We start from the raw sequence: 16010 nt of genomic DNA on the forward strand, positions 1-16010 counted from the left end.
TTTAAAATAAAGATCTATGTGTCCGCCGCCCCCCCACCCCCTGTGCGCCCCCCCGCTGGTCAGAAAATACTTACCCGCTCCCTCGCTCCTTCCTGGTCTGGCCGCGCCTCCTACTGTATGCGGTCACGTGGGGCCGATCATTTACAATCATGAATAGTCGGCTCCGCCCCTATGGGAGGTGGAGCCACATATTCATGACTGTAAATGATCGGGCCCACGTGACCGCATGCAGGAGAAGCCGCGGCCAGACCAGGAAGGAGCGACAGCCGACGGGGGACCCGGGTAAGTATTTTCTGACCAGCGGGGGGGCGCACAGGGGGTGGGGGGGCGGCGGACACATAGATCTTTATTTTAAACACTATTCTTCATATTTTCTCTACAGCAAACATTGCTGCAGGGAAGATATGAATCACAGCTTCAGCACCATGCAGAGTGGGTACCACACGCTCCGTGTGGTACCCACTCGCCATACGGGCGGCACACGTGTGCCGCACGTATGGCCTCCGTGAGTTCCCAGGCACACGGACACGGATAACTCCGGTACCGATTTATTCCGGTACCGGAATTATCTGGACGTGTGGGACAGCCCTAATGGAGTAAGAGAGCAAAGAAGGAATAGAGGCTGGGGCGACCGCACATCACTGACCTGTGGACGGAATGTCCAAGTGTAGCAAAACATTAAGAAAAATATACAAAACCCTGCGGATAAATGCAGCACGGATCACAGAAACTCTTCCAATAAGAACATTGTCAGTCCCAAAAAAGTAGATAAACTAGGAGCGTTGTATGTATCATAAAAGGTTCTGCAGCTTTGTGATATAACTTCCCCACCATTCCTGATAGCTCTGCTTGCTGTCAGCGGATGGAAACATTCTTCTGTATATTAACAGGCGGAAAACCTTTCCTAACTGGATGTATCTAACTAAGACCGATACAATTATAATCAATGTATACAATGCACTTTGTCCAGACAACCCCTTTAATGTAATTTGCACTTTGCTAAAGAATATTGTGAAGCCCAGGACTTGACTTCTTACCATTATACTGAAATCTCAGTAATAGATCTGAAGGGTATTTGAGCCCCTGGAGGTAAACAGGAATGTTTGTATTCACTGAAAGCAATCAGAGGTCTTGAAAGTGGTGATGAATGAAACCCAAAGAATTCAGTAAAGTTGCAGAATTTTTCATTTTACATCAATACATTTTCATAGGGATTTTTTTTTGCCTGGTGTGTGACCTCTTGATCGCTCCCCAGTATTTGTCTACCTGTTGGGTTCAGATGCCTCCAGGTGATGATGGGATCCGGGCGTCCATTGGCGATGCACACCAGGGTCACGTTGCTGCCTTCGTTCACAGTGATGTCTGCAGAGATGTTGGAGATCTTTGGTGGAACTGAAAGGAACGGAAGAATAGAAGCATAATGTATCAATGTTCCCTTACATCATATATAACATAGATCTCACACCTGATACATTGTGAGCAGTTTATACCGCGCCACCTCTAGACCACGTTCTCCTACCGCCGGCGCTGCACACTGTCTGCGCATCAACTGAGCAGCGCGATCCAAAACCACAACGTGGACGAGATGCAACATTCGCAGGACGTCATGTTAGGCCGGCCTCACACTAGCGAGTTTTACGGACGTATGAGCGCATAAACTACGTCCGTAAAATTCGCATTACACACGGCCCAATGATTCCCTATGTCCCCGCTCCTATCTGCCGTATATTACGCATCCGTAATATACGGTCTTGTACGGCCGTAAAAAATCCCAGCATGCTGCGTTTGTCACCGTATTGCGCAAAAAAATCGCCAATGAAAGTCTATGGGGGCGAGAAAAATACAGATTCCACACGGACCAGCAGTGTGACTTGCGAGAAATACGCAGCGGTGTTAGTGAAAAGCCGGTAATTGAATTACCGGCTTTTCACATATCTCGCGCTGAATTAAACATACATACAGAATATATATATATGTGTCTCAATGACATATATATATATATATATATATATATATATATATATATATATATACTGTATATATGTTTTAACGAACATTTGAGGCCATAAATCCATTAGATGTCGGTTTTGCAAGCCTGCGAGAAAATCTCGCAGTACGGATGCCATACGGATTACATACGGAGGATGCCAAGCGCAAAATACGCTGCCACACCCTGACTACGGATGATATACGGATCACTATTTTGGGGACTTTTCTGCATATTACGGCCGTAAAAAACGTACCGTAGTTTTAAACGCTGAGTGTGAGGCCGGCCTTACTCTGCAGATTTTCACCATAAAATTCACATTTTGTAAAGCGCGGGGTGAAATCTGCAGAAAAGTTCATTTAGACTAATATGCTGCTATACGGAGGAATCTGCGGCGGTACAACCGTGCAGTACATGTGCCGCCATATGGGCTCGCTGGGCATGGATCGTATTCACACATCACAGGTTTCTCTGCAGTTTTCTCTCAGTATAAGAATGAAGACAGAAATGTGAAAAAATGAAATTAAAACTTGTGAATTCCATTGCTAGATTTGGCTAAAATGTAAAAACTGCATCAAAAGGCAACTGTATAGGAGACTCCAAACCACGCCCCCTTTTCTGACATCACTTCCTGATCTGCAGCTATTGGCTGAGACTTTCTGCTCCTCCCACTCCCAGTATAAAGTCTGCACATAACGCACCCCAGACCAGCCCTGTATACAGATCCCAGACCAGCCCCATATACAGACCCCAGACCAGCCCTGTATACAGACCCCATACCGGCCCCGTATACAAACCCCAGACCAGCCCCGTATACAGACCCCAGACCGGCCCTGTATACAGACCCCAGACTGGCCCTGTATACAGACCCCATACCGGCCCTGTATACAGACCCCAGACGAGCCCTGTATACAGACCCCAGACCAGCCCTGTATACAGACCCCAGACCAGCCCCATACACAGACCCCAGACCAGCCCTGTATACAGACCCCAGACCAGCCCTGTATACAGACCCCAGACCAGCCCCGTATACAGACCCCAGACCGGCCCCGTATACAAACCCCAGACCAGCCCCGTATACAGACCCCAGACCGGCCCTGTATACAGACCCCAGACTGGCCCTGTATACAGACCCCATACCGGCCCTGTATACAGACCCCAGACAAGCCCTGTATACAGACCCCAGACCAGCCCTGTATACAGACCCCAGACCAGCCCCATACACAGACCCCAGACCAGCCCTGTATACAGACCCCAGACCAGCCCTGTATACAGACCCCAGACCAGCCCCGTATACAGACCCCAGACCGGCCCTGTGTACAGACCCCAGACCAGCCCTGTTTACAGACCCCGGACCATCCCTGTATACAGACCCCAGACCAGCCCCGTATACAGACCCCAGACCAGCCCCATATACAGACCCCAGACCGGCCCCATATACAGACCCCAGATCGGCCCTGTATACAGACCCCAGACCAGCCCTGTGTATAGACCCCAGACCAGTCCTGTATACAGACCCCAGACCGGCCCTGTGTATAGACCCCAGTCTAACCTCGTATACAGACCCCAGATCGGCCCTGTATACAGACCCCAGACCGGCCCTGTATACAGACTCCAGACCAGCCCTGTATACAGACCCCATACCGGCCCTGTATACAGACCCCAGACCGGCCCTGTATACAGACTCCAGACCATCCCTGTGTACAGACCCCAGACCGGCCCTGTAAACAGACCCCTTACCGGTCCCGTATACAGACCCCAGACCAGCCATGTATACAGACCTCAGACCGGCCCTGTATACAGACCCCAGACCAGCCCTGTGTATAGACCCCAGACTAGTCCTGTACACAGACCCCAGACCGGCCCTGTATACAGACCCCAGACTAGCCCTGTATACAGACCCCGGACCATCCCTGTATACAGACTCCAGTCCAGTCCTATATAAGCAGACCCAAGTCTGGTCATGTATACAGACCTTAGATCAGCCATTTACAATGTCTTACATCAGATACTGTTTGGCATACCCTGACTTTTCCCATAAGTCGGGATTCCTATTTTGTTACATGTCCCCTATATTACTGAACTTTGACACATCTCCTCCATCTTTCCTGAGTTTCTAAAAACAGCTCACCTGCGCCGCCCTACAGTACAGATGCGGTACTACAGCCTACTTTCTATATTAATTCCCCTGTTCCCCTCACCATTAGGATCCTGGCTGCAGATTCCTCCAGCCGTCAGGTGAGAGGACACAAGGATGAATCCCAGTGACTGAGCGCCTCTGACAAGGTCATGTATTATAGATGCGGGATATTAAAAGAAAACAGAAAACGCGTCGGCCAATAAATCACAGCTGGCAGGCGGAGCGCCGGCTTCCCAGGCATCATCGCAGCAGCGTCTTCCACCGCCCATTCTGGAAACCACCATTTGCAGGCAGGTGTGGACCTCTGACAATATCTTACATGGACGTCTGTTTGTTGGAGACGTTTCATCGCTACATAAAAGAATTATTTGTCTTGTACGGTTATAAAAGTAATTAATTAGGAGCTGGAATCATAATACTGCAAACAGTCAACTGAAAAATATCTCCCACCATTTTGTGTACACAGCTCAGGCGCAGACCTATGTACCTATGAGCCTCAGTAGTGCCAGGAGTACTGCCACTACTGCAGATGCTGGGAGTACCACCAGTACTTGGGCTATCAGGACAGTAGTCACTGATATTATGCATAGAGCACTGTGATCAGCAGGACCAATAGAAATTATGGGATCAGCGGCTCTATGTGGGGTCCTGGGAACCTGATCACTACCAGCAATGCGCATAGTGCAGTCCCTGTGGGGACCCATCACCACTAGAAATACTGTCACCAAAAGTATGGAAAGTGAGCTCAGCTTCCCACGCCGTACGATGAGAAGTCCCAGTTAGTATAATCCTGGAGGCTGCTAGTCCAGCCCATGATAGTGGCCAAATAAAAGCAGGTGCTAGTCCAGCCCATGATTGTGGCCAAATAAAAGGGGTGGAGGAGGGGAGGTGGAGTTCAACACGACCATCCAGGTAATAAAATTTAATTTTATTGGAAATCAAAACATAAAATTGTTAAAACAAAACCTGATATGTTTCTGGCACCCCAGAAATCTTAATCCTACGACCAAGGGCTCTAATGTGCCAGAAACGCGTCAGGTTTGTTTTAACGATTTTTTTGTTTTGATTTCCAATAAAATTACATTTTTATTACCTGGAAGGTCGTGCTGAACTCCACCTCCCCTCCTCCACTGCTTCTAGAAATACTGTCACCAGCATCAGTACTGGAATATTGGGAGCATCGCTACTACTGGGAAGACTGGGAGGACTGTTACTACTGGGAACATTGGGAGCAGTGCTACTACTGGGAACATTGGGAGGACTACTAGTACTTGGAAACTGGGAGCATTGGTGCTACTGAGAATATTGGCAGCACTGTTATTACTAAGATCACTTATACTACTGAGAATATTGGGGGCACAGTTCCTACAGGGATTATTGGGAGCGCCTTTACTACTGAGATCACCTTTACTACTGGAAGTAATGGTACACATTTACTACTGGGATCACTGTTACTACTGGGAATATTGGGAGCACTGTTATTACTGGAACTACTTTTACTACTGGGAATATTCAGAGCACCATTACTATCGCAATCACTTTCACTACTGGGAATATTGGGAGCACCGTTACTGCTGAGATCACCTTTACTACTGGGAATATTGGGAGCACTGTTACTACTGAGATCACCTTTACTACTGGGAATATTGGGAGCACTGTTACTACTGAGATCACCTTTACTACTGGGAATATTGGAAGCACTATTATTACTGGAACTACTTTCACTACTGGGAATATAGGGAGCACCGTTACTGCTGGAATCACTTTTATTACTGGGAATATTGGGAACACCGTTACTACTGGAATCACTTTTAATACTCGGAATATTAGGAGCACTGTTATTACTGGGATCACTTTCACTACTTGGAATATTGGGAACACTGTTACTACCGGAATCACTTTTACTATAGGTAATATTGGTGAGCACTGTTACTACTGAGATCACTTTTACTACAGGGAATATTGGGAACACTGTTACTACTGAGATCACCTTTACTACTGGGAATATTGGGAGCACCATTACTACTGAGATCACTTTTACTACTGGAAGTAATGGGAATACCTTTACTAGCGGGATCACTTTTACTACAGGTGAATATTGGGAGCACTGTTATTACTGGGATCACTTTCACTACTGGGAATATTGGGAGCACTGTTACTACTGGGATCACTTTCACTACTGTTAATATTGGGAACACTGTTATTACTGGAATCACTTTTACTACTGGGAATATTGGGAACATTGTTACTACCGGAATCACTTTTACTACTGGGAATATTGGGAGCACTGTTATTACTGGAACTGCTTTTACTACTGGGAATATTGGGAGCACAGTTACTACTGAGATCACTTTTACTACTGGAAGTAATGGGAATACCTTTACTAGCGGGATCACTTTTACTACAGGTGAATACTGGGAGCACTGTTATTACTGGGATCACTTTCACTACTGGGAATATTGGGAGCACTGTTACTACTGGGATCACTTTCACTACTGGGAATATTGGGAGCACCGTGACTACCGGAATCACTTTTACTACTGGGAATACTGGGAGCCCTGTTACTACTGGAATCACTTTTGCTACTGGGAATACTGGGAGCCCTGTTACTACTGGAATCACTTTTGCTACTGGGAATATTGGGAGCACTGTTTTTACTGGAACTGCTTTTACTACTGGGAATATTGAGAGCACTGTTACTACTCGGATCACTTTTACTACTGGGAATATCAGGAGCACCGTTACTACTAGGAATATTGACTGCAGCATTATTTTTAGGAATATTGTTAGCATCGTTACCACCAAGAATATCAGGAGCAATGTTATTATTGGGAATATTGGGGGCAGTGTTACTACTGAGAATATTGGAGGTATTATTATTACTACTGAGAATATTGGGGCAGTGTTACTGCTGACAATATTGGGGGTATTGTTACTAATGGGAATATTGGGGGCAGTGCTACTACTGGGAATATGGGGGGCAGTGTTACTACTGAGAATATTGGGGGCAGTGTTACTACTGAGAATATTGGGGGCAGTGCTACTACTGGGAATATTGGTGGTGTCACGATATGGTATGAAATATCATATAAGTTTAGTTCTCTTGCTAGCATGCTGTGGGCTAAGCCCCCCTTCTTGGAGTGATTCTGCAACAGCTTGTAGCTGCAAATTCCTGACTTTCAGCTCACAAGCCCTCATCCCCCTCGCCAAGGTATTTACAACCGGCATTTCCTGTAGTGGAAAGTGACCAGCTTTAACTGGATTAGAAACTTCCAGAATCATGAAAGTTCTTTGTTCTGTTTTTGTAAGATATTAGGCCAACCATTTAAGATAGGAACACGGATATATATATTCTTAATCTCCATCGAAGCATCTATCCAACACTCTAAACATGAGCTTCTAACTCCATCAGGTAAAGAAGTAGGGATTTCTCTGTAAATATACATCCCAAATAGGACATATTTGATCTCACTAGAATGCCAGTGATAATACGAGATGAATGCTGGGTGTGGTATGATTATGACATGTTCTGTAGCGAAGTTACGGGCATCAGATATATTTAAATGCACAGTTAGTAAAACTGAAGAGGTAGGAGGGTTTGGAAAAGCCAGCCCTTTCTGTGATGTCACAGGCTGTAGGTTTTAAGTTTCAACCAGGCTTCCAGGAGTCAGTTTTTCAGTTTTTACCTGAGCTGTCTCTCTGCTGTCTATCCAGACCTACTGATGCATTTTGACGTATGGGAACTCCACTAGCCTGGTTGCTGCAATGCTTTGAACACATGTAAGTGTTATTCTCATGTAATCCTTGTTTTCTTTTATATAATTACCTTGTACATATTTGCAATTGTCTCATTTGTAACATCTTTGTAAAATATTTTGATAAAGCACTGCCTAAATTTTGTGGGGTATAATATTTAATACTAGTTCTTTCTCCATGCTCTAAAACGTACCCTAAGTCTCCTGAAGGGAATTACGCTACTGTGTTGGGTTAGCTTCGGACCCGTTTAATCGGAGCTGGTGGCAGCAAAAACGTGTGCACTGGACCTGGGGTGATGTTGTAGCGACTGCGGCGTTAATAATTATTGTTCCTACTTGAGTGGGAGTAGTTATCGCATCGCTGCAGCGTGCCCAATAGCCAGTACATCGCAGGTTGCCGTTCTTGCGACCAATTACCCTAGGTGAAGTACCTAATCTGACCTGAGAGTAAGGGGGGCGCCAGAGAGCTGCAAGTGTTAAGTGGAACTGTAAGCGGGATACATAAGTCCCTGCAGGTCGTGGTATATTGAAGAGCAGTGGGATACCTAGAATAAGCCCCTGCTGTAAACTAAGAGGTCAATAGCCTCGTGTGTGTCTTTTTATCACATTGTGGAGTGGAGGGATAATGAAGATAAGCCCCCCTGCACATGTGATAGCTGTCTGTTGGCCTAAAGTCACCCCGATCCGTGACGTAGGGGTGACGGTCACGGTGTGGATCCCTGACATATTGGTGGAAGCGGTCAGGGGTTCGTGACAGGTGGTATTGTTACTATTGGGAATATTGGGGGTATTGTTACTACTGAGATTATTGGGGGATTGTTACTACTGAGATTATTAGGGGATTGTTACTACTGAGATTATTGGGGGATTGTTACTACTGAGAATATTGGGGGATTGATACTACTGAGAATATTGGGGGTATTGTTACTACTGAGAATATTGGGGGTATTGTTACTACTGAGAATATTGGGGGTATTGTTACTACTGAGATTATTGGGGGATTGTTACTAATGAGATTATTGGGGGCAATGTTACTACGTGGAATATTGGGGGCACTGCTTCTACTAGGAATGTCAGGGGCTCTATTTTTTAGGAGCAGTTCTTCCTAACACAAATATCCATCCAATTGCAGCGTTTACCATCCATACGCCCGCACTCGTCCCCGCTCCTCGCTGGCTCTTTTCTAGATGGCTTCTTTTACAACAGCCTCAGCTCCGGCTGCTCTCCTGGGCCTCTGACAAAATCATTTCTTTTATTTGGTGTTTCTTATTCTCAGTTTCTCGATTCCAGAATCCGTGTTTAGTCAGGAATGAAACAAAATCATTTTCTGCTTTACTTGCTGCAGAGTAAACAGAGGAGCTGGTACCTGCCTGGTGCTTCCTAATGACGCCGGTATGGGACGCCGCACATGTGTTATTATGGTAAAGACCCAGGTATGAAATATCACATCCAGTGCAAACGATGAGAAAAGCAAAGAACGAGGTTTATAGTCCTTAAAATGAAGAGTTGTTAAAATGTAAATTCAAGACCATTTTAATATATGAAATTACGGTCCATTTAAAGGGGTGGTTTAAGGGCATTGGTTCCATTGGGAAGAGGATGGCATTATGCAGCAGCATTGTGACCTACCTGGTAGCCCGTGATGACCCCACCTTGGATGGACCACATCCCTCTTTCACATGTAGTTGGGTAGAGGATTTCATATACTGGGGTGGACTTGGATGGAACAACCAAAATAATAGAAAAAGCACCAGAAAGTTTTATTAAAAGAGTAGTATCAAAAAGAGTTGGGGTTTTATCCATTTATAAGGGTGGTCCAGGGTCATTGGTTCCATTGGGAAGAGGATGAAGTTATGCCTTATTGTGGCTCTAGCTCAGGTGGGTCACATATGGGCATACAGGGCTATGGGCATGCAGCCAGTGGAGGCCATGACACAACAGGATCTACACACTCCTCCGATCTTCCACTCTTCAATTATTCTTCTGTCCCTTTAGCTCCAAAGTAGACAACACAACAAAAAAAAGACCAAGAGTCTGAGAACTGGAGGATTATTGTTATTTTCTCATTCTCTTTCGATGGGATGGAGATGCTTTTGGCTTATTTGCTTTCTGCTAAAACTTATTGGCACAAGTTAAACTTCTTAGAATCCAACTGGTGCCAAGAAGCACAACCACAGAAATCATCTATAGTTTATTTTTTTTCTGACATGGAGTTTGTTGGAGTAGAAAAAAGAAACCACAATTCCGTGTGAAAACTGTTGATCGTAAGGAGAACGTGAAGAAACCATATGGCCATTTCACAAAAGCTTGATATGCAAATTGCCCCTTCAGATAGGAAGAGGGCTAGATCTCTAGCGCCACCTATTGGAAGTAGCAATCCTGAAAGTCAATATCGACTCTCTAACGAGCCTTGTTATATGACTTGGGATAAAAGCCAAAACCAGAATCTCAATTTGCAGGCGTGGCATGCATGGTGTATAAGTCTCCTTACACTGACATGCCAGACCTGGAATGTCACTCTCTACAAGAAGAAACGTTACCCCTTAAATCCCAGTCTTAAGCCTCTCACGTAGCCAAATCAGATCTCATACTTTGTGTTTCGTTGTGTTGCTTTTCGTCAGTGCAATGTCTGAATATTAAGATGCTGATTTGGCTTTTATCCTAACTCACGTGACAAGGCTCGTTAACGGGTTGATATTGAGTTTTAGGATCGCTACTTTCAATAGGTGGCGCTAGAGTTCTAATCCTCTTCCTCTCTGAAGAGGCAATTTGCATATGTCATTTCCCAGAGGAGAACGTATGGCTTATAAGTCTCCTCACTCTGACATGCCAGGCCTGGCTTGTCACTCTCCACAAGGAGAAACCTTGTTGCCCCTTAGATCAGAAAAGTCTGAGTAAGTCTATCAACGTGTCCATCTTTGCCAGAAAGTTCTTTCAAGTAGTCATCGATGTGAAACCTTTCGAAAAGAAAGACAACAATTCAGAAATATTCTGGGAGAATTAGAGTTTGTACCCTGGTTCCACTTTGTATCTTGAGCTAGATCTTTTAAAGGGGTTATGAACTACTTGGACAACTCCTTCTTAATTGCTGTATTCCTCAGTAAAATAAAAATAAGAAAAAGCAGATACTCACCTTCTGCACCGGCATCGGTCCAGCAAAGCTAGGGCCGGGTAGCCCAAGCCTCATGTGACATTATTATGCCACAACAACATTGCAGAGGCCATCATGTGGCACAACAATGGCCCCGAGAGAAGCACCGACATCACTGGTTCGGGAGGCAGGTATAACCCCTTCATGACCTTGGGATTTTCCGTTTTTCCGTGTTCGTTTTTCGCTCCCCTCCTTCCCAGAGCCATAACTTTTTTATTTTTCCATCTATATGGCCATGTGGGGGCTTATTTTTTGCGGGACGAGTTGTACTTTTGAACAACATCATTGGTTTTAGCATGTCGTGTACTAGAAAACGGGAAAAAAATTCCAAGTGTGGTGAAATTGCAAAAAAGGTGCAATCCCACACTTGTTTTTTGATTGGCTTTTTTACTAGGTTCAATAAATGCTAAAACTGACCTGCCATTATGATTCTCCAGGTCAGTACGAGTTCATAGACACCTAACATGACTAGGTTCTTTTTTAGCTAAGTGGAGAAAAAAACTTCCAAACTTTGCTAAAAAAAAAAAAATTGCGCCATTTTCCGATACCCGGAGCGTCTCCATTTTTCATGATCTGGGGTCGGGTGAGGGCTTATTTTTTGCGTGCCGAGCTGGCGTTTTTAATGATACCATTTCGGTGCAGATACGTTCTTTTGATCGCCCGTTATTGCATTTTAGTGCAATGTCGCGGCGACCAAAAAAACGTAATTCTGGCATTTCGAATTTTTTTCTTGCTGCGCTGTTTAGCGATCAGCTTAATGCTTTTTTTTTATTGATAGATCGGGCGATTCTGAACGCGGCGATACCAAATATGTGTAGGTTTGATTTTTTTTAATTGATTTATTTTGATTGGGGCGAAAGGGGGGTGATTTAAACTTTTATATATTTTTTTTTTTCACATTTATTTTTACTTTTTTTTTTACTTTTGCCATGCTTCAATAGCCTCCATAGGAGGCTAGAAGCAGGCACCACTCGATCGGCTCTGCTACATAGCAGCGATCTGATGTTCGCTGCTATGTAGCAGAAAATCAGGTGTGCTGTGAGCACCGACCACAGGGTGGCGCTCACAGCTACCGGCGATCAGTAACCATAGAGGTCTCAAGGACCTCTATGGTTACTATTCTGCAGCATCGCCGACCTCCGATCATGTGACGGGGGTTGGCGATGCGATCATTTCCGTCCGCCCGGCCGGATGCAGTAGTTAAATGCCGCTGTCTGCGTTTGACAGCGGCATTTAACTAGTTAATAGGCGCAGGCAGATCGCGATTCTGCCCGCGCCTATTACGGGCACATGTCAGCTGTACAAAACAGCTGACATGTCCCAGCTTTGATGCAGGCTCACCGCCGGAGCCCGCATCAAAGCGGGGCTTCTGACCCATCCGAGGTCAGAAAGGGGATAAGGTATTGTTATTTTACACTGGGACACATAGTATATAAAAAGTGATTAATTGGGGAAAATGAATGATGGACACATCAATATGTGGCCTCAATAGAAGTCAATGTGTGTTATGTAACGAATCTCAACACCCCCAAAGAGTGACACCAAATAAATCTGCTTTATAGACAGATAACTCAGGAGGAATAAACTATACCAACCCAATGCGAAAAAGTGAGCCTAACATTTCCATTATGCGCTCTGCAATGCCCTGCTGAGTTCTGCAATATAAAGGACACTTTTTACTCTTCCCTAAGGAATTTCAATTATATACTGATACTAAGCATAATTACATTGTTCTCTATGCTCACCGCCCGGGGGTAAAACTGGTTTCAAATGTTCTGAATTATTCAAAATATTAACATTACTTTATATTTCCATCTCACATCATTTTCTTACGCCTCTTTCCACTTTCATTGCCACATTCGATTAGCAATTTTTTTGTTCATTGCATGAGGCAAAGAGGAATAATTACTGACAAGTCTGCATGTGTCTAAAGGCAAAGGCAACTGCAGTGCAAATCACACAAAAGGCCCGATGGGGCTATGTGGGTCAGCACTGCATCCAGAATGACAAAACATTCCAGGCTTTGCACGATACCAAAATGCAGAATGGTTTCATCCACCCAACATAAACACTTAGTCATGATACACAAACAAATATCTTACAAGCTTTGCATATTTATGACATTCTCAATTTTAGAGTGTTGGGAACCGTACTGGGGTCCCACCATCACCCCTTTTGAAAAGTCCAGGCTTGTATCTAACCCATGATGCCCTAGAAAAGCAAAACAGCCCATTGTCTTGTTGTAAAACCAATGGGAGTCCTAAAAATAGCAAATATTTAGAGAATACAACATGGTAAGCAGCATGAAGGAGACCATCCTCTGACATTAATATGAACCTTGACTAATCATTAAAGGTTTGTCGCAATTTGGTAAGTTATCACCTCTTGACAGGTGAGGATCCTACCGATCCCAGGACTCTGAAATGCTCTGTTGGAATGAAGCAATGACTAAGCATGAAAGCCTTTGATCTATTCATTGTCTATAGGACTGGTGTAGAAAGCAGAGAACAGACTCAGTCAGTCCCATGGACAAATGGATTGATGGCATTAATGCCACAACTCCATTGTAAAGGAGCATTTCAGAGCCCTGTTCTCGACAACCCTTTTAAATTCAAATGCAACAATGTATCCAGCTAAACTACATTTAGATCGAATAGAATTTGTGACTTTCCAAGCTTCATACTACATTATATCCCTTGGATATCAGTGTGTCATCAATTCATTTATTTCGGTGCACTAGGATGATGCAAATGGATCGCCCCCACACCGCCACAGGGCCGAGGGGTACCCGGAGCCGGGCCTCTGAGTCTCAGTCTTGGGGTTGTCACAGTGGCTAGACCCGGTCCGTGGCCCTGTCTGTCAGTGGGGGACGTCCGGTGCAATAATGGTGTTGTAACGGTGCAGTTGTGGGGTGCGGGTCGCGGTAAATAACGAGGACACCAGGTTGCAGTCTCTTTACCTCTTTACTGGAGATCTCTGAGTCCTCAGTCCAGAATACGGTTCACCAGGCTGCGCAAGCCCGGCCGGTCCAATGGCACCTTCAGAGTTCACTTCACAGGTGGAAATCGGTGCCTTCCTTCTTAGCGCTATGTGTTGTAGTCCTTCCCTGCTATGCTTACGGAAAGTACCCCACAACCGTTGTGTCTGTTTCTTAAGTTCCCTCACAACTCGATTAAATGATGTTCTTCTAATCTTCCGTCCCTTCCTGATGTTACAGTTAGAACGGCACCCGTTTGTCGGATAGGCCTGGAGTTCTTCCGGGACCCTAGAGACGCCCCTCTCCCGCAATTGCCTCCCAAGACTTCATAGGTGATATGTGTTAGACAGCCCGCCTGAGACTGACTGTCCTGCCGCTGTTTGGAGTATGGCTTGAAGCTGTATGCTATTCCACTCCCTCGGCGTTCCGGCCACCGGTAATGCGCCTCAGTAGGATGTTGCTCCGGTCTTACAGCACGACCCCTACTGGTATTCTCCTATCGCTTGATCTCGTTTCTCACTCAGCACAATCTATCTCGCTTCTAGTCCTTTCTTGGGCACCGCCGCTACCCGGAGCAGGCGCGGTCCCTTTTCGTTCTTTCTCGTTGCCAAGCCTCTGTCAGGATCCCACCCCTGCCAGAGACCCTACTGTCTCTTACTCCGCGACACCCTCTGCCACTAGGTGTTGCTTCGTTCAATCCAGTCAGCTTACTCTCCTAACTTCCTGCCTGACCCCCAGTTTACCCACTATGGTGGGGAGTGGCCTAATGAATAGAACCCTTAGCTCCCCCCGGAGGCCCTGCGGTGCATTGTATTGGTGTCTGTGATACCTGATCAGACGAACTCCTTCAGTGCCATCGAACGCACCATGGCTCCCCATAGTGGCGGAGCCACAGTACTGCAACGACCAGGACTCTGGGGCGCTGCACTCCCCCCTGGTTAAACACAGTACTCCGGGACTGGGAAGAAAACAACAATACAAGTTAGCAAAAAGACATACAATTTTGTTGAGTGCAAAACAATAAGTATACTTGAACAGGCTTCCCTTTATGGGAGGTGAGGACACTTAAACGTTACAAACATGGTTAACATTATAAATTACAGGCTATAAATAACTCCTGTTACCCAACCGGGTATTCTACTAAGTGCAAAATTGTTGAACAATAATTTAACATTGCCTTTAAGGACTCACACTCTAAATCCACTAAAGACCTTCCTTGTTGTGAAATTGGATTCTGGGCTCCCCCGGTGGCCACTTGTGGAATTTAACTTGTGTGCATCTCCCCTCTGTTCACCTGCTCCTATCAGGATGTGGGAGTCGCTATATAACCTTGCTCCTCTGTCAGTTTCATGCCGGTCAACAATGTAATCAGTAGCCTTTCTGTGCATGTTCCTGCTACTAGACAACTGCCAGCTAAGTTGGACTTTTGTCCTTGTGTGTTTTTGCATTTTGTTCCTGTTCACAGCTGCTGTTTCGTTACTGTGTCTGGAAAGCTCTTGTGAGCGGAAATTGCCACTCTGGTGTTATGAGTTAATGCTAGAGTCTTAAAGTAATTTCTGGATGGTGTTTTGATAGGGTTTTCTGCTGACCATGAAAGTGCCCTTTCTGTCTTCATGCTATCTAGTAAGCGGACCTCGATTTTGCTAAACCTATTTTCATACTACGTTTGTCATTTCATCTAAAATCACCGCCAATATATGTGGGGGCCTCTGTCTGCCTTTTGGGAAAATTTCTCTAGAGGTGAGCCAGGACTGTCTTTTCCTCTGCTAGGATTAGGTAGTTCTCCGGCTGGCGCTGGGCATCTAGGGATAAGAAAACGTAGGCATGCTACCCGGCCACTTCTAGTTGTGCGGCAGGTTTAGTTCATGGTCAGTACAGTTTCCATCTTCCAAGAGCTAGTTCTCATATTTGCTGGGCTATGTTCTCTCGCCATTGAGAATCATGACACTTCCTATAATCACATTATAAGGCACTTTAACTTTTTCATTCTCCTACTTTGG

General features: G+C 45.3%; 1 protein-coding gene across 2 annotated transcripts in view; it reads right to left on the minus strand.

The window, feature by feature from the left end:
• Positions 1-16010, minus strand: part of LSAMP (limbic system associated membrane protein) — a 906496-nt gene that overhangs the window by 284094 nt on the left and 606392 nt on the right. For both annotated transcript variants that reach the window (XM_077293714.1, XM_077293713.1), the window contains exon 3: positions 1267-1392. In XM_077293714.1, coding sequence (XP_077149829.1) covers positions 1267-1392 — 126 coding nt within the window. The remainder of the gene's footprint in view (positions 1-1266; positions 1393-16010) is intronic.

The sequence above is a fragment of the Ranitomeya variabilis genome, chromosome 3 (assembly GCF_051348905.1).
Source record: "Ranitomeya variabilis isolate aRanVar5 chromosome 3, aRanVar5.hap1, whole genome shotgun sequence".
Lineage (NCBI taxonomy): Eukaryota > Metazoa > Chordata > Amphibia > Anura > Dendrobatidae > Ranitomeya > Ranitomeya variabilis.